The 20224-nt window shown below is 36.0% G+C and overlaps 2 protein-coding genes across 6 annotated transcripts in view; one reads left to right on the top strand and one right to left on the bottom strand.

The window, feature by feature from the left end:
- CCDC82 (coiled-coil domain containing 82) overlaps positions 1–16501 on the bottom strand; it is a 33911-nt gene extending 17410 nt beyond the window's left edge. For 3 of the 5 annotated variants that reach the window (XM_047070616.1, XM_047070619.1, XM_047070620.1), the window contains exons 1-3: positions 16420–16501; positions 10590–11308; positions 9909–10113 (exon numbers count right to left, since the gene is read on the bottom strand). In XM_047070616.1, the coding sequence (XP_046926572.1) occupies positions 9909–10113; positions 10590–11294 (910 nt within the window). In that variant the 5' untranslated portion in view covers positions 11295–11308; positions 16420–16501. Of the gene's footprint in view, positions 1–9908; positions 10114–10589; positions 11309–14085; positions 14577–15943; positions 16306–16419 lie in introns of those variants that run through there. The other 2 variants (XM_047070617.1, XM_047070618.1) reach the window with 2 other exon arrangements.
- Positions 16502–16595: 94 nt separating this feature from the next.
- Positions 16596–19779, top strand: JRKL (JRK like). The gene has a single exon (XM_047070888.1). It carries the CDS (start codon positions 17228–17230, stop codon positions 18800–18802), a length of 1575 nt encoding a protein of 524 aa, XP_046926844.1. The 5' UTR covers positions 16596–17227; the 3' UTR covers positions 18803–19779.
- Positions 19780–20224: the final 445 nt, after the last annotated feature.

Here is a 20224-nt window from a genome sequence, read left to right as displayed (position 1 = left end):
TAGTTTCCTTTCTCTAAGAAATTAATACTATAAATAGGAGAAATCACTTAGTCATCCTAATTTTATAGCTGCCTCAGTGACTTTTCTAGTCACTGAGCAAACCTCCATTTTCCAGATTTACTGGCTTCTAATCCAAAATTTCAAGTTGTTATTTAAAATAATCTTCACTTTCCAAACTTATTAAGAGAAAACTGTTCAGAAAATATTAAGAGATATGTTGTAAAAAAAAAGCCCCAAATCATCCCCTGTGCACCTAAGTTTAATTATCAACTTAATAATTAGAGTGAGAGAGCAAAAGAGAAAACTTCTACAGGTAGATTGTTCAATATGTACTTGCAACTCCTGACTTTCCTTCTTTCTAAAACATGTTACATATGAAATTGTTTAGGAAATTATTACCCTAGCCAGAACTCCAATGGCTATAAAAACTCGATTTCCCTTTCTCCGTCCCAGATTTAGGATTTTCCACATCAATTTAGAAAAGTTCTCTCTTCTCTTTCTCCTACCAAATATATAAGCCTACCTTCCCACTAACCCAATGTGCTCCATGGAATCATCTATTGTGATGGGCCAGGCTACAAGAGAAGGTCCCTGTATTTCCCAATACTTTAGGGTCCAGGTTTACTATGGCTGTAGAAATATTCTCTATCAAAGATAATCCCTTCCATGACCCAAATGGTCATCACAGAAAATTTGCCATGGGCACCTATAAAGAATATTAGGGTATTTTAGGAAAAGTGGAAGATGCCTGATTATAAATTTAAGCAAAATAAGACCTATATTAGCATTCATGACTGAATTTTGACATGCTTTCTGTTGAAATGAAATGAAAATAAGATTTAACATGGAGAAACTTTTAGCTTGTATTTTAGCTACTAAAACAGCTGTATAACCCTTTTTCTGGACTTCAGGAAAAATTTTTAGTATGCATTCTTTTTTAAGAAAACATGTTATGGGCGTCTGGGTGGCTCAGTCGGTCAAGCATCCGACTTTGGCTCAGGTCATGATCTCACGGTTCTTGAGTTCGAGCCCCTCATTGGGCTCTGTGCTGACAGCTCAGAGCCTGGAGCCTGCTTCGGATTCCTGTCTCCCTCTCCCTCTGCCCTTTCCCACTTGTGCTCTGTCTCTCTCTCTCTCTCAAAAATAAATAAACATTAAAAAATTTTTAAAAAGGAAAACATGTTATTATGATACTAAAGTGGTCAAAATAAAGCAGTAATAAAATTAAACGACTATAGCAGATAATTTACACAAGGGCATGTAGACTTTAGAGGGCCTATGATCAATTATAAATTACAAAAGAACTGATCACAACCATTTATGAATTTTTTAAAAAAATCAGAAGATAATTGGAAAATGAAATAATACTTTAATAGCATTCAATTTTGTCTAGACTTTCATCAAACTCTGGATATAATATAGTGTTGGTACATAATTTAATTTGTGAGTGTTAAAATGCATTTAAACTCTATTTAGTACTTCCCAAAATCTATTAAAGGAAAAATGTTCTAGGTATATTAACAGACATGTTGAGGAAAGAAACATCAAATTCATCCCCTGTGCTCCCAAGTTGAGCTATCAAATTGAAATAGAATTTTTTACCCCACTGAATTTATTAGTCTTCGAATGTACTAATGCCTAACATTACTCATTTGCTGTAGAGTTTGGGAACTGCTGTTTTATTTTAAAGAACCTGATGGCATTTCTTCAGAATTGGGAGTAAAAAGAAAGGGCAGAGGATCAGAGTCATCTCGAGAGTTTTTGCCTCACCACAAAATCTGTGTTCTACCAACTGACATCAGTATCTCCTTGAAAAGAGTCAGGAAGGCCTCAATTTGCTTGTGTTTGAGTGAATGGATGGGTGGTGGAGGAATTATGCTCCTGGCATCTCAGATTGGAAAAAAAAAAAGATTTTATTGGGCAAATAAATGGCAGGCAGTGTTTTATGCACTTATATGCATTGCTTTACTTCTCAATACAAGTCTATGAGGTACTATCAATACCCTTGGCTTATTTTTAAAAGTTAAGGAAATAGATGCAGAGGATGAAAAATTTCCCTAAAATCACACAGCTAGTGAGGGTTGAAAGCAGCGCTGGAACCCAAGCAGTCTGACTCCAGATTTCATGCGACTATCCCCTAGGTAGATGTTCTGCGTGGTAGTCAGGTTTGATAATATTATTGTTCAGAACACGGCATTTTAGACTTGGATGGGAAATTGGAGGAAATAATTCAAATATCTCATTTTAAAATTTTAAAAATGACACAATTATGAAATAATGTACCCGAGGTCACAAAACTAGATAGAGGAAGAATCAGGATTAGAGTTCAGACCTCCTCCAGAGTTGTTTTTTTTTTTTTTTTTCAGTGCTTTAATCGCTATATTGGATGAGCTTCTGTGGAATATCTGAGGAATATCATTTAAAATTTTCTTCTATGACTATTAAAAAACTGCAAAAGGATACAGGAGAAAATCAACAGTATTTGTGTCTATGCATAACTTGATTTTTCCAAGGTAGTTTAATCTTGGGATAATTTCCCCATACTCAATCGTAGGATATGCTGCTCATTCTGTTGATTTTCCATGCATCTTTTATCATGTTTTAGTTTCACATATATGCCAAGATTTTGTACCAGCACCGTGTACCTTTCTTAATGACCTGTCACTGCCATGCCAGTACTACACTGTTTTACTTACTGGAATTTTATGATAAATTTTTATATCTGGTGGGGGAAGTCCTTCTAATTTTCTGTTTGTTGTCTGATTTTATTTATTCCCGTATATTTTCCCCAAGTGAACTTCAGCACTGTTTTGCAAAGTTAAATCAAAAAGTTAATTTCCGAAGAAATAATTTCTTGTTCTATTTATTGCTTTCCAGAAACATGGTGTGTCTCTCCTTTCATTCATGTTTCCTTTGCTATTTCAATGTAAGGTTTATTCTTGTACCTATAAAGTCATGCTTTTCTTCCTAAGACTAGGCCTAGGAACTTTATTTTAATTGCTACTATAAACGGAATTGTCCCTTATGAGATCTTTTAAATAATTATTGACAGCATGTAAGAAAATACTGAATTTTACATATTCATTGTGAATCTGGTCATCTTTCTGAGATCTTTTGCAAATTCCCAAAAGATTCTCTTAGATATTTGTGGAAAGTGAGCTTCCTGGCACATCAGAGAGCTGGATAGAGGGAGATACTGTTCGGGAATTCCTGGGCAGTAACTCTGCTTTCTCCCCCAACGCTGAGAAGGATGTGGTCTTGCTAGTGCTAAGTTTATTTCAAGAACCAAGAGAATGTTTATAAATATTCTCTTAGGTAGAAGCACAGAGATTGTTGGTGTACTTTCTTCTGAAAGAGAAGTATAAGCCTACTGTAAGAAAGCAGAGGCAGAGCAAGAAATTGAGTTCTCTTTCTACCCTAACATGTCCCCCTCAATAGGCAAAAAAGAACACAAGAAAACTATGGAAATATATGCTGCATCTACTCCTGCTCTCAATGTATTCATATCCTTTCTCTTAACTTTTATATCCCTGGCTAAATAAGTCAGAAACTTACAGCTTGTATGCATGTATATATAAAATCACATTATGTTCAAGTAATGTCTTTTCCATTTCAAAAGTTATATTTCTTTTACTTTGTCTTATTACATTGTTCACAACATCTAGAACAAAGTAGGACATTTTTGTTTTGTTCTTTGACAGTATCTCTAGCGCTTCATTATAAATATATATTCTCTTAATGTAAAATATTCTTTGTTTTGTAAAGGACATATGCTCATATTACTATTTTTGAGACTTATTTTCTTGTTTTTAAACTAGATATGGGCACTGAATTTCATGAGATGCTTTTTAGAATCTTTTAAAATTAAGCCATTATTTTTTCTCTTTTGACATATTAATGGAACCTGGAACCAATTAATATATTAAACCATTTTTATGGTCCTAAAAAGGATGGCTAGATAACTTTTCTTCATTCTTGTAATCAGAAAAGTTGTTTCCTTCAAATGTCTATTTGCAAATCTATTTTATCAATTTATTAGGATGTGAGCCTCCTTAATTTGCATAAATGGGCATGTCCAGCAACTCAACTGTATTTTCTCCCATCACACCTTTCAGTTCACATTTCCATATGTCCTTCCATCCAAAAACATGCTATATCTCTTAGCACTTCAAATCTTTTACATATCCCACTAAAGCTATAGAATTTTCTTCCTTTAGGTTTCCATTTATTCTGCATTTCCGCCCCCCCCCCGCCTTGCAATTTGTGAAATAGGATCATTTCTATTCCTTTATGTATTATCTTCTCCCTCAGAACTGTTTTCATTTTCTCTATTCCAAAAGAACTTCTTGGATTTAACCTATATATCATTGATGAGATTTTCTGTACTGTTAATTCTGTTTTTTACATCTTTCAATATAGATTTTACTTCTGACTTTATATTTTTAATTCTCTGGCAACTTATCTTAGCCCTATTTCATCTCAAATTGTTCTCTTTTTATGAGTTTCTATTTGTTTTTCACAGATTGCAAAGCAATGCTTGATACAATTTTCTTCTGAAACATTTTTCACAGACATTTTCTTCCTCCAAGTCTTTATAGGGCAACGCTGCTTTTCCCTTGTGCCACAATATGATTTCAATGGTACTTTTTACTTATTGTACAAAAGAAGGAAAGTTCTAGGATTTAATATTTAATGTAAATGCCTACAAGACTGTTCTCGGGCACACACTGCATTATGTTGATAGAATTATTCTCTTTAATAGCTACATGGAGACTAAGTTAATGTTCATTTCTAATCTAATTTCCAGTATTCTAGCAAGTATTTATCCAGCAAGACAGTAGATGACTAGACTGAGATGTACTCTTCTGTCTATACTTTGTTTTCTGTCACTCTGAACATGTGATAGACTGGAAAAATAATATAATCGTCAGTATCCACGAATCTGAAGATTATTCTTCTCTTTCCGTGGATAACATTCTTAGTGTGTGAACATTGTAGGTCTGGAATGCAATGGACCATTGCCGGTCAATCTCTCTACTTTTTGTAATATCTCTTCTGGGAGCTACAGTCTCAAAATAAATTTAGAGAAATACAGGGATTTCTGAGAAGGAAAAAAAGACCATGATTGTCTTCAATGGCTTCAACCATGTAGCAGGAAAGGGCACTATTTTGAGGTGTTACAGATGCATCTCTCAGAGCCAAATGGCACATGAGGAAGTGACAAAATGTCTTCCTCTAGATAGAACTGTTCTCTTCAAAAATGTACAATTGCATAGGCCACTGATTGTGATTCTCACCTGAGTACTGAATTTGGAATTAGAAAATGTTTCTCCCAAATAGTGATCGTATGTTGACTATGAGGAGTGGTCAGTGTTCTTATAGAGGTTGGGGGGAAAATTAATTTGGGAATACTAGCCTAATTACAGCCTGAGGCCATAGAGTAGTGTTGATCATTCATCATATAGGTTATTACCCTAATGAGAAAATATATTTTTAAAGTGTAAGAATCAACCTACAGCAACTCTAGAACATAATCCCTTGACAAATTGAAAACTGCCTGTTTAATTTTATTATATTCATAAATGGCATAAACATTGATAAGTATTAAAAACAAGTCATAATTTATCACTCTAAAGTATATGGGTTTTTTTTCCTCTGATGTGTTAAGAAATTATATTTCTCTGTCTTGAAGTATAGACCCAGGAGCCTTCAGTCAATATATTTATCTTAATCATCCATCCATTGAATTAACAATAAGTTCCTACAATATAACATCAACTTTAAAGGGAATGAAAAATGCAAAGAGAAGTGAAGTGGATTAGCCATTGAGGTTATTTTTTGGAGTGGGAATGCCTACTTGGGTCCCTTTATTTTTATTTTTATTTTTATTTTTTTAGCACAAAATTCACTCTTTTTGGTGTACAATTCTATTATGCATAAAGTTGTATAACCACCACAACAACCAAAATAAATAAACAAAAATTAAGTTCTACACCACCCCAAAACTCCGTAATGTTACCAGTCAATAATTTAGTTTTATACATATTGATTGAGTTGGAGGTATCTGAAAGACACTGGTGAAAATGTTCAATAAGAAGATGAAAAATGTGCCTTAGGCTTTGGAGAAATCTGTGCTGGAAATAGAAGTTTAGGAATTTTTGCTGGTATACTAGGCAAAAGTTATGGGAGAGAGACTGCCTGAAACACAAACAAGGGAATTTGAGGATGACCTTTAGAAACATCAATATTTACGTGGCAAGTGGAAAAAGAGGAAAGCGATAATATAAAGGGAAGACAAGACCACAGAGGCTAAAAAGAAAACTTTCTGAAAGGGAGGGTGGTCAATTGATGGTGGCAAAGCACATAACAACACCAAGTTAGCATAAGAACTGGAAAATATTTTGGCACCTAGGAAGTAATCACTAAATTTAATGAGAGCAATTTCACTGGATGGGGCATAGAGTTAATGGGAAACTTGACAAAGGATAAAATTTAGAATAGTGGTTAATGAAACATATCAATTCAAGGGAGGAAAGGCATGAATATGGTTACAAGTTGAGAAAAGACAACTTGTAATGATAAAGCCAGAAGTTACCATTAAGAACATACAAGATAAAATGTATTGCATAAAAAATAAGATTCATCTCTCTGAGTTGGAGATGCTTAGTAGTAAAAGCAAGCACAGAGCTCCTTGACATTTACCCAAGTGAGTTGAAAACTTACATTCATAGAAAAATCTGCACACGAATATTTATAGCAGCTTTATTCATAATTGCCAAAACTTGGAAGCAACCAACATGTCCTTCAGCAGGTGAATAGATAAACAAATTGTGGTACATCCATACAATGGAATATTATTCAGTGATAAAAAGAAATAATCTATCATGCCACATTAAGACATGGAGGAAACTTAAATGCATATTATTATGTGAATAAATTCAATCTGAAAAGGCTACATGCTGTGTATTCCAACAATAAAACATTCTAGCAAAGGCAAAACTATGGAAGCATTAAAAGGATCAGTGGTTGCCAGGGGTTCAGGGGAGGGTGGGAGAAATGAATAGGTAGGGCACAGGAGATTTTGAGGAAAGCGCAACTATTCTGTATGATATTGTAATAATGGATACCTGTTGCATCATTATATATTTGTCAAAACCCATGGAACGTACAACACAGAGAGTGAGCCCTGAGATAAACTATGAAGTACAGTTAATAATAGCGTATCAATATTAGCTCATCAATTTTACCACGTGTACCAAACTAATCCAAGATGTTAATTATAGGAAATCTGTGTGTGAGAGGGGTTAGATAGGAACTCTCTGTAGTTTCTACTCTTCAGTAAATCTAAAATTGTCCCTTAAAAAAAACAAACACAGAGATGTAGGATAGAGAAGGATGTTAAAAATAGTTCCCCCATGCTGGATTTTGATTTTGATTAATTAGCAGGAGTAGGTATGAATGGGTATCACTGAGCAAATGTTCTATCACATTCTAGATATTATAATCCAGAATGATGGGGTATCTCCTAATTGAGTTTCCCTAAACTTTCAGTGTCCAAGTGGCAAGTGACCAAGTGACTATTGACGTAAGGAAAATAGTCATTGACTTTCAAAATATAGATGCCTATCACTGGCATCTCTATCACTGATAAATGTCTTGAAATTTTATTCATACCTCAATCTACTATTTTATTATAAATCATGAGATTGGTATTGAACCACATTACATGTAATTTTAGTAAATATGCCCATTTAAAAAAAATCAGAAAGAATGCACTCTTGAAGAAAAAAATAAAAATGTATTCACTCAACAGCCTGTTTCTACCAGAGTTGTAAAACACCTTAAAAACAATCTTCGAATTTATGCACAATTATAGGAATTAGAAAAATGCACATTTAAAGACACCCTGAATTGTCAGGATCCTATTATTTATGGTTTAATTAACTGTATGAAAAGAATCCTAATTTCCAGTCTCTGATAAGTTTCACTGATACTTCAATAAGCCTGATAAACCCAATGGTTCTCAAAGTATGGTAGACACCTGGAAGTCCCCAAGTCCATTCAAGGAGATCTATGAGGTCAAAACAGTAACACTAAGATAAGCATGCTGTTTTTACCATGTTGACCTTTTCACTGATGTGTACAAAAGGAACTACGGGTAAAGCAGTTATGGCTCCCTAACATGAATGATGGCAGTAGAAGCAAACCACAAATAACCACTGTAGGATTGATTCATTGCTATACACTCAGTAAGAAGCTACGTTTACTTAAGAATGTCCTTGATGAAGTAGTAAAAACTATGAATTTTATTAAGTCTCAAATATACATCTTTTGAGTATTCAATGGGATGAAATGGGAAGTAGGCATAGGGCACCTATGCTGCATACCACACAGCATATGATTGAAAAACTGAACTGGGAGCTGAGAAACCCTCATTTATCATGAAACACCATGTTTACTTGAGAAAGCAACTGACAGAGGTGCCTGGCTGGCTCAGTCAGTAGAGCATGCAATTCTTGATCTGAGGGTTGTGAGTTCAAGCCCCACGTTGCGCCGAGAGTTTACATAAAAAAAAAAAAAAAAAAAAAAAGAAGAAACAGAAAGAAAGGAACAAAGGAAGGAAGAAAAGAAGAAAATGAATGAACTGACAAACAATATTCAGGCAGTTGTTAAGTATTTTCTCAAAAATGAGCAAAGGAAATCTGTAATTTCAAGAACTAACAGTATTTACTACCAAAGGTTTAAGAAACAGATTTTTATAGAAGTTAGAATTTTAGAAAACTTGTATCTGCTATTACTGTGAACTTGACAGCTTCCCCATACCTAAAAAAATTTCTGATGAGATTGGTGGTAATATTAACAAACGTGATTTCAAAAATATTGTATAATGAAATGTGTCAACATTTGGAAGATCTACGTAACGCAGTGAATCAGTGTTTTCCAAATGACTAACGCATGATGTCACAAAATCACATATGGGTAAAAGATCCATTCAAACTGCAAGACAGACTAATGGACTGCAATGTAAGTGAGTACTAAAAGTTCATTTATATGGTTTCAGATTCCATATTGCAACTAACCTTTAAGAAACAATCACTCGTTTAATTGTGTAGTGACAAATAAGAATATCCACATTATTTTTAAAATACTTTTAAAATCTTTCTCCCTTTTCCAGCTACCTATCTGTGTGAAGCAAAACTGTTTTCATCTACTTCAATCAAAACATCAAAATGCACTGAATGCATAAGCAGGTATAGGAACCCAGCTGCCTTCTATTAAGCTAGATATTAAATACATTTATTAAAATGTAAAACAATGCCATTCTTATTTTTTTGAAAATAGTTATTTTTAATAAAAAGGTTATTTATGTTGGGGTGCCTGGGTGGCTCAGTTCATTAAGGGTCTGACTTCAGCTCATGTCATGTTCTTGTGTTCATGGGTTCAAGCCCTGCATTGGGCTCTGTACTGACAGCTCAGAGCCTGGAGCCTGCTTCTGATTCTGTGTCTCCTTCCCTCTCGGCCCCTCCCTGCTTTCACTTTGCCTCTCTCTCTCAAAAATAAAATAAAATAAAATGTTACTTATGTTAACATGTAACAAACTTATTGTTAAAGCCTATTAATTACGAAATATATTTTAAATATCTCTTTTGTATTTCTACAATGGTAAATGTTGATAACTATAACCCACAGAAACAAAAGCTGTTCAGGATCCTTAATAAGTTTTAAGAGTGTATAGGGTTCCTGAAACTACTAGAATAAACTGTTATCAGAGTGACAAAGTTACCTAAAAATAAAACCATAGTTCCTAGTCAATGACTTAGAACATGATAGTAAGAGGCTAATTTGATACTTGATATAATACTACAATTAGAGCAAGTCATAAAACAATTTCTTGATATTTAACTTACAAAGAGAATTCTGTTTTACTAATTTCAGTTGTGATGTAGTCAATTTTTCTCCTTGCTGGCTTTTATTCTCTTCATCACCCTCCTCATCTTGAACTACAAAGTCATCAATAATATAATCATCTCCATCTTCATCATATTCATAATCATCTTCTTCCTCCTCCTCATCACTTTCATCACTGCTTGGGCAGGATTCCTTTTCAGAGTCCTGATTAAATTAGAACATACCTTTCAGTAAATTTGTACTTTTAAATTGTCAGTATGGATATAAAATTAAAAGATTAAGTCTTAAACCAATGACCCATGGAAATTAATTTCATATTTTAAGGTTAAAAAAATCTTGTCATGTTAAATGTCGAACTTTCGAATTAGTAAGAAGGTAATATACCTCGGTAAATGATGTAAAATGTTTAAAATGGACATTAAGATTATAAGTAGAAGTTAAAAAGAGGAAAGACCATATTAAACAGTCTTTCAATTTTAAAACAGAATGATGAACTGAGGCTCACGATAAAACAAATTATATTAGACACAACAGTGCAATCAAACATGTTCAAGGATACTTGATTAAAAAAATAAATTCAAGAATTGAGAAATAGAACAGACTCAGTACTTTTTTTATAAAAATTAAATACTTTGAAAAAAATTTAAAAACAGTAACAAAACCAATAGAATATAACACACCTCAAAATCTCTACTACTATTGCGTCTCTGACGAGATCTCTGTTTTGAGAGTTCTTTGAGTTTCTGGAATTGTTCTCGCTTTCTTGCAGCTAAAGTTTTTTCAGGTGTTTTTGGTTCCATCTCTACTGAAGAACATTCATCTTCAACCACTCTACGTGGACGTTTAACACCTACTTTTCGAACTAGGATATCACTGCTGTCACTCTCATCACTGTCGTACATAACAGAGGAGATCCTTTTTCTCTTCCCTCGCTTGATGTGTTCTTCTTCTAAATCCTCCTCTATTATCTGTCCAGTGTGTTTGTTGAGATCGTCATCCTCTTGACTGGAATGCTTTTCATGATCTGGTGAGTCAGAACTTCTAGGTTTGTTTTTGTTATTTTCTTCTTCATATGTTGAACGGTTGCCAGTGTTCATGAGACGCTCACAGTTACTACTACCTTCACTTTCAACTTCAATTAATCTAAGTTTTCTTTCATTTTCGGGGTTTTTATTACTATCGAACCCCTTGTTACTATCAAGTTCTTCATCGCTGTCAAGCTCTTCATCACTGTCAAGGTCTTCATCACTATTAAGGTCTTCATCACTATCAAATAACTGTGAAATACTACTTCTTTTAGTCCGCCTCCAATCAACTCGAGATTTCTGCTCATGCTCTTGAGTTTTAGAATTTTTCCTTGTTTCGTGTCTTCTAACATGTACCATTTTCACTTAAGCTTCTACAAAATAAAGTTATTAGGAATATAATAATGATAACCAGATCACAACAATGAATGCATTTATGGTAAACTATATTTATTTGGTGTTATAAAATGGTTCACAACAGTATAAATCACATAAAATATCTGAGTGAAGATGGTAGAACAGTTATTCAACAAATAATTTATTGAACAGCTATGAAAAAACTGTAATGAACATCAATTGTGAATTATATCTTGCGTTGAAAGGGATGCACAGAAAAACTGTGGTCCTGTTCTCCAGAAGATTATCATCCATGGGTAGAACACACAAAGATATAATAAGAAAAATGCAAGGTATTCATTTGGTCCAAATGAGAGATAAAAATAACTGCAATAAAAGTATAAAGAGGCAGGAAGAACAGTATAGCAAATGCTTCACTGAAGATTTAATTGCACAGATATGATCTGATAGACTTCTGAAGGACTGGTTATATTTCAACAAAAAGAATGACAGAAAAAGGGATTTCGGGCAGGTAAAAATGTTAAGGTCAAAACTCTGGCACTGAGAGAGAACATGGTATGTTAAGTAAGTGCAACTGAAAGGGTGTGAAGAAAGGCTTTATGCTGGAAAAAAAAGAGACAATTATAGAAAAAAAAGGGTGGGGTTACCAGAGTCATTCATCCTTAGGCAAAGGATTCTAAACAGAAATGACATGAATTATAACATAAAGGATCAAAAATTTATAGGAAGAAAGTTATAAAGTACTAGCTGACAAAAGATAGCAGTGCAAAACTAAGAGATCACCTATCTACTAAGACAGCAGCTTCTATATACTTTAGTAAAATGGCAATGGCTTTAAACCACTCAAAGTTAAAGACAGAATATAATCCAATAAAAAACATTAACAATCCAAAATTGGGTGAAAAAATAAAGTTTCATGGTGAAGCAGAGCATGATATCGGGAAGAAAATAAATACTGTAAGTTTCTGATTCAGAAAAGGGTGAACCCCACTAAAATTGCCACAAGTATATAATAAAGGAACAATTAGAGATAAGTAATGTAACTAGAAAAACAGTTAACACATACGAACTTTTGTAGTTGCTAAGGAAAATAGACATATGATCACAATGTAATGAAACTGACCTCATAATACATGTATAAGAACTTCAGTACTCTATTGAGTGCTATCTCCTTCAAAGAAATCACCTTATGTGGCTAATTATTCCAATATTTACACTATGGCATAAAATATTCTTGGAGATTTCTATAAAACTTAGTATCAGAAAATATATAAAAATATGAAAAGAACCACGCTCCATTTTTTATCCCAAAGAGTGGTTTAAATACCCATTTTGTTCATTTGTCTCAGTTATAAGGGACTATTAGCAGCTTCCAAAAATGAAATCCAACTTCAAAACTTGAACATTAATTACCATTACAGATATATTTTTTAAATATGCTGTAACTTTGAAGGTAAATCCAAAAACAGAATGCCAAAATATTTTGAGCAACGGCAGTATCACTGAATCAAGTTTATACCTTTCCAAGATGATTCCTTTTTTGGACAGGCAGGGGTATAAGTGGGAGAAATACCACTCATTTGACTGTACAAATTGTTATGTTTAAAGGCAACGTGACAGTTTCTAAAATGGTCATATCTCATATAAAATCAGCATAGTGGTTTCTAAGATCATACAGCAGAAATTTATAGTGTAGGCTGAAATGTGACTTTTTTTTAATGTTTATTTATTTTTGAGAGAGACAGAGACAGAATGTGAGTGGGTTAGGGGCAGAGACAGAGGGAGACACAGAATCCAAAGCAGGCTCCAGGCTCTGAGATATCAGCACAGAGCCCAACGCAGGGCTTGAACTCAGGAGCTGTGAGATCATGACCTGAGCCGAAGTTGCATGCTCAACTGACTGAGCCACCCAGGAGCCCCTGAAATGTGATCTTATGACAGTAACCACTACAAGATAGATCGAGCATTGTAACAGAAATCTAACAAGTTTTAGTCAACAGACAAAATATTCTGTTAGTTGAAATTACACTTGGATTGCAAATTACAGAAGGCTTATATTAAAAATCAGCCAAGATGAGAATTGTGTGTAGTTAAAATTTTCTTAAAAATCTCTATATCCCTCTAGAAACTATATATCATACTGCTTCACAGCAGGTCCATCCAGTTTCTTCTCCTGGTTATAAACAGATTACTATTATTGGTGTTTTGTGTGTGTGTTTGTGTGTGTGTGTGTGTGTGTGTGTGTGTGTTTAAGCACCAAACTGGGCAGCTTATATTGTGAAGCCATATAGTACAAATAAGTTTTTTTTTTAAGCACATAGAGCTAAATTTGCATAAACCATGCATGTGCATTACACTGTAATGTCTTTCTAATAAATCTGAACTGGGAGAAGGAATGAGAAAACATTTATGAAAACAAATGACAAATATGGCTTCAGTAGATACACTAAAGCAACTGTGAACAGTAGGAACATTAAATGAAAGATGATTTTATTAATATGCAAAAGCAGTTTCATGTACATTAGATGGTTATCTCACAAAACTATACCATGTCAAAAGACATTTATCATATCAATAGGTGGCTTCTACAACAGCAGTAGAAATGACTAACAATGTGACACTGTAAAAGTATCTGACTGCATAGGGTTAAGCTATTAAAAACTCTTATATGTATAGTAATTTTTCAGCGCATTTTCATATGTTTTTAAATCCTGACAATGATCCTAGAAGGAAGATATTATCTACGTTCAGTTATAAATATCAAAGCCAAATACGCAGAGTTCAAATGACTTACCGAAGATCATACAGCTTGTTAGTGACAGAGCAGGGATTAGAAACCAGTTCTCCTGATTTCCTGTCCAGTGCTACACAATGACTGCTGCCAATATTATATTTGTACAAGGTGGTAAAAACCATGCCTTTAAAAAGTCATTATTTTATCTCTCATTCATGCTAAATTTTAGTTTCATAAAAGAATCACCAAAATAGTTTAGAGTTTACAAACATGCTTTTTAAAAAAACTATTTTTTTAAACAGTGTTTTTTAAATAGTAACAGAATTTTAGTGCACGTGAGTTAGGCCAGTAACTTCTGGAAATTGTCCATCCAATAGGCAAGAAAAGAATGTGTAAAAGAAATGAAAATTTGTGACTTCCCTCTACCATCTTATTGATGACATTGATCACAAAATTTAAGGATTCCCCATTGAGTCCAAAAGTAAAAATTTCAAAAAGTCAGTTTCTAAGGAGAAAAAAAAAATTATTTTGGAAAACTGCAGTATTGAATATTTGAAGAAACAAACTTTATTTAAATAAATCAAGTCTCATGTGGCCAACTGCCAAACTTCCAGGGTCTCTCCTCATATTTCAAAATTGCTGTCACTGAAAAAGAAGATAATTTAAATGTGCTTGGCTTCTCTTTTAAAATTATGAATACTTTTACAATGTTAGCTGGGGAGGGAAGAATGATGACAGAGGGAAAGGGTGAATGAACTGAACCTGAGGAGAGAAATGAGAAGGTGAAGCTAGATTGATGAAAATGACATCTCTTGGGTCATCAGAATTCACTCAAAAAAAAAAAAAAAAAAAGAATCCATGCAATGGATGTAATTTCTTTATATGCTGAGTATACACTCAATTTCTTGAAATGAGAATTTAATCAAGCTTCTTTAATAATACCTTACCTTTAGGCAAAGAGAAAAACAAAGAAACTCCAAACAGAAAGCATTAAATAAATGAAGAAGATCAATACGATCACATCTTTGTGCTTCTGTGTGAATTATCACACAAAAGGCATATACAAAAACCAAAAAAAAAAGCATATACATAGCTTATGCAGTCTGCCAAAGAATACAGATTAAAGGTAAAAATCCATATTGTTGTCTCTCACACAGTCATTCTACAACTCAAAGGTACTTGATGATGCTACTTGAATTTCTCATCAAAGGAAATATCGTGTAGCCTAGGCTTTAAGGTTAATTTATCCTGAAGAAAAGATTCATTCTAGGAATCACTTGCCCTGTCAGGTGACAGTTTACATTTTTAAGGTTTGAAGAGCAATGGAACCCCAGGCATTACTTGAAATTTCACTAGAAGGGATGTATTCCTATTTGTAAAACAACACCCCTCTCTGACATTTCCTTTTATATGATAGTTTGGAGAGAAAACCTTAAAGAGGCCAAAGAAATGGTTATTGAATGCCAGCACAGGCTTGGAGCGTGGCGCTACTAGAAGAAATCAACACGGCCTCTGCTTCCACGGAGCTCACAACCTGATGAAATTACTGGGAACACCAGTATAAACCGGCATAATACATGACTTAGGGGCTACAGTGTTATAATTCTGATTATGTTCTTTTCACATTGCTGTGGATACATTTATCACAGTTCTTCCACTGGTAGAAAACAGAGCAGCACAACATGACAGAAATAAGAAATGGAAAGATAACAGAGAAAGGTAATTCCCCCCTTTAGAATCACGAGCCAATGCTCCACAATTTCGCAGAGTGAATCCTGCCAGTTTCGCATCCGGGACAACTACAGTATTCATTAAAATCTTTAACAGTGAAGGTGGTTCTCTAACTCCAGCAGGGATGGGTGGCAGAGGAAGGATCCTCTCTGCAGTTTACACCAGAGTCATTTTCCGGATTACAAACCTGGCTCTTTGACGGGACGCAGGTAGCCAGCGCAGCACGCCCACCAGTCCGCTACTCTGCCTCGGGCAGAGGGGCACGGTAGCTGGGAAACCGTACCCTTAGAGCTTCACGATGACGTGCGCGGGACGACACAAACCCCCAGGCCCTAGGGGAGCTCCGCAACCCAGAAAACCAAGGGTCTGGGAAGGCCAGAAACCCGCGAAACCACCACTCCAGCTCCCCACTACCAGTCCCGCCCACTTCCCCACCGCGGAAGAAACAAACACCGGGCCCACTGCAGCTCAGCCCAGGGCGGCAGGGAGTGCAGAAAGACGCAGAAGGGGCTAGTCCTACCCACTCGGACAGCGCCCGCGGGAATTTTTTCCCCCGCCTGCCGGGAGGCGCGGCTTCCCCGGCTCAGTTAATAAGCCATCAGCAGCCCGAGCGAAAGCGAGTCCCCGCCCCGAGCTGGCCCTGCACCGCCCCCGCGCCCTCACCTTTCAAAGCTCCTCCGCCTCTGCCTCCGCCTTTGCCTCCGCCCCAGGTACCCTCTCCAGACTAGCCACGCTCCTCCTCCTTCCGGGGACCAGGGGAAGTCCCGCCTCTGGGAGGAGCAGGGGGCGGAGCCGGCGGCGGGAGGGGGCATCTTCCGGGAGCGCGTGCTGGGGGAGGAGCGGTCGCCGCGCGTTAGTCAGGGATCGGTGCGGGTCCTGGTTCCAATTGAGGTGGGGAGAGGGGCCCGGCGGGCTGTGAGGGGCCGGGAGGACTGTCCAAGCTAAGCCCAGCGCGGGGAAGTGTGGCTTGCGGTGGAAGGGGTTGGCTGCTGGGGAAGCAATCAAACGTAGCCGTTCCCTTGGGGAAAGGGGCTAGTCCCCGACTCCGTGGCTCTTCCGCTCTCTGCTGTAACTTTGGGGTGTGGCAGGGGCTAGTGACGGACGTGTTTACCCTGGATCAGGGCTTGAAGGAGGTTTGTGGTCACGATGGAGTTATAGTCTTTATCGCGGCCACTGGGGGAATAAAACAAATGTTTGTAATCCGGATTATCCGCGGTGACTTGGGGCCTCCTCTACTGCCCATCTAAGTTAAAGGCCTGTTCCTTCAAACTTCCTTCCCTCTCACCTTCCTCTGCCGTCTCATTGCCGGCCAAGCCCGTCCAGGGACGGGGTCAGGGTCACCAGGTTCCTGGTAAGGTTGAAAGACTGAGGCTGTAAGACTGCTCAAGTGGGTCTGTGTGAAAGAAGGAAGGATTTTGTAGATTGTTTCAGTGTGAGTGTGGGGCAAGGGCCTGAGTCCCACAGCCTCAGCATGTCTGGGAAACGGAAGCGGGTGGTGTTAACTATTAAAGATAAGCTTGATATAATAAAAAAACTTGAAGACGGAGGTTCTTCCAAACAACTGGCAGTGATTTATGGGATTGGTGAGACAACAGTTCGGGATATAAGAAAAAATAAGGAAAAGATTATAACTTATGCAAGCAGTTCTGATTCCACAAGTCTTCTTGCCAAGAGGAAATCTATGAAGCCATCTATGTATGAGGAACTGGACAGAGCAATGCTAGAATGGTTCAACCAGCAAAGAGCAAAAGGGAATCCCATATCTGGACCAATTTGTGCAAAAAGGGCAGAGTTCTTTTTTTATGCTTTGGGCATGGATGGTGATTTTAACCCCTCTGCTGGTTGGTTAACTCGTTTTAAGCAGCGGCACAGCATTAGAGAGATTAACATTAGAAATGAAAGATTAAATGGAGATGAGACTGCTGTGGAAGATTTTTGTAACAACTTCCGAGACTTTATTGAACGAGAGAACTTACAGCCTGAACAAATCTACAATGCTGATGAAACTGGACTCTTTTGGAAATGCCTACCTTCCAGGACTTCTGTGATCAAAGGTAAATGCACTGTCTCAGGGCACAAGTCAATTGAAGAAAGAGTCACTATCATGTGTTGTGCCAATGCAACAGGTTTACATAAACTGAAACTTTGTGTTGTGGGGAAAGCAAAGAAACCTCGCTCTTTCAAGTCAACTGACACCTCAAACCTGCCAGTCTCTTATTTCAGCCAAAAAGGTGCATGGATGGATCTTTCCATTTTCCGACAGTGGTTTGATAAGATCTTTGTGCCACAAGTTCGAGAGTACTTAAGATCTAAAGGCCTACAGGAAAAGGCTGTGCTCTTGTTGGATAATTCACCAACACATCCAAATGAAAATGTCCTAAGGTCAGACGATGGCCAAATATTTGCTAAGTATTTACCACCTAATGTGGCTTCATTGATCCAGCCCTCAGATCAGGGAGTCATAGCGACAATGAAGAGAAATTATCGTGCAGGTCTTCTTCAGAACAACTTGGAAGAAGGTAATGACCTGAAATCATTCTGGAAGAAGCTAACTCTGCTAGATGCACTTTATGAAATAGCAATGGCATGGAATTTAGTAAAGCCAGTTACCATTAGCAGAGCATGGAAGAAGATTCTTCCTACCATAGAGGAGAAAGAAGGCTTGGACTTTGATGAAGAAGATGTTTCTGTGGCTACCGTGGCCACCATTTTACAACATACCAAAGGATTGGAAAATGTGACTACTGAGAACATTGAAAAATGGCTTGAAGTGGACAGTACTGAACCAGGCTATGAAGTGTTAACTGACAGCGAAATCATCAGAAGAGCACAAGGCCAGACAGATGAATCTAGTGAAAATGAGGAGGAGGAAATAGAACTGATTCCAGAGAAGCATATTAATCATGCAGCTGCTCTCCAATGGACTGAAAACTTATTGGATTATCTAGAACAGCAAGGTGATATGATTCTGCCCGATAAACTGGTGATACGTAAACTTCGAGCCACCATCAGAAATAAACAGAAGATGACAAATTCAAGTCAATAATGGCATTTCATTGTTACCATTGTTTTGGTAATTGTGTTTGTAACTCAGTCTCTGCAGTATGGCTTACTTTTCTTTGTGTTCTCAATTCTCAGACACAGTCCTATGAAATAGAGATACAAAAATGTATCTGAAGTGGCTCGAGGATTATGTGTTTTGCATCCTGTGTCTCTTCCTTTATTTGTACAGATAACTGGAAGCTGATTCTGTATAGATACAAATTACCTATACACATGTAGACCTGCAATTATCCCTTCTATTACAGTGGCATTTCCTAAAACTAACAAAAATTATAGACAACGGAACAGATTGAGCACTTTCCTGAAATCTATAGTTCGGTTTATGAGGGCTGCCACAGTACTCTTACTTTGTGGTGACATCTTAAATGGTTATGTTTTGTGTATCTGTATACACTGACAGAATGAGAAATACCTATATTTTAGATTTCGGGGTGATCTGTAATAATTTAAAGTGAAGTCCAATATGAGGAATCTGATCTATGAATTATAAAAATAACTTAGACATCATAATTTTATTCTCTTGCGTTTGTTTAGGTAGCAAGAGGGGGAGAGTTTTCTCGAATGAAGTAAATATAGGAATTGATTACTAAATTAGAAAACTACTTGAAAGTTGATATATAAAAGAGATATTCTGATCTATTTGTAGAAAACTGTGAATTAAAAATTTGGGGAACTTTAGGTTATTTATGAAAAGGGAATAAATAGGCTTGTTTTAATTGGGTCTTATGAATTGGGTAATTATTTATTCATGTAATTATAGTACAGATTTTGTAACGTTACATGTGGTGGTATGAACTCCCACCTTATATGTGGGGGAGAATCTTGGGAATTTATGTTTTTTTTTTACTGTGTACTTGGAAATGTCTGTAGTTTGAAAAAGTTTATCATGCCTTTCCTTTTTATTTGATATGAAAAGAAAAAGAAATGAAAGAATAAATTTTGTTATTATTTTTAACAAGCCATAGGTTGAGATCTGTTTTATGAAGAAAGCAGAAATAATTATGGAAAGTAATTTTAAGGAATTTTAAGGAATTTCATGACTTACTCTTTTGACAGTTGTAAAAAGGTATTTATTCCAGAATCCATTAGCAAAATTAAGTCAGAATTTTGCTAAATTTGCTTAGTAAATTTAATGTTTATTCAACACATTGAAAAGACTTTACATGTATGAATATTGGTTTAATTTGTAATTTAAAAGCAACGTGAGTCACCATATTATTTCATGCTTTGGCCCTTAAAAAATAAAATGTCCTCTCTCAGTTATTTTTTTAAAGGTTTAACTTTTTTATTAAAATATTTTGCATTTTATAGTGCCTTTCTTAGAATTCTAAGACTTCAAAGAGATTTAGCTTTCCCTAATTTCTGTTATCTTCATGATATATGTCCAGATTTTTTAAAAAAGACT

This window comes from Lynx rufus, unplaced genomic scaffold (assembly GCF_022079265.1).
Source record: "Lynx rufus isolate CCGP_SWC_20201006 ecotype Redwood Valley unplaced genomic scaffold, mLynRuf1.p SCAF_9, whole genome shotgun sequence".
NCBI lineage: Eukaryota > Metazoa > Chordata > Mammalia > Carnivora > Felidae > Lynx > Lynx rufus.
Note: the sequence above shows the minus strand (reverse complement) of the source record. Positions and strands in the feature narration are given on the sequence as shown.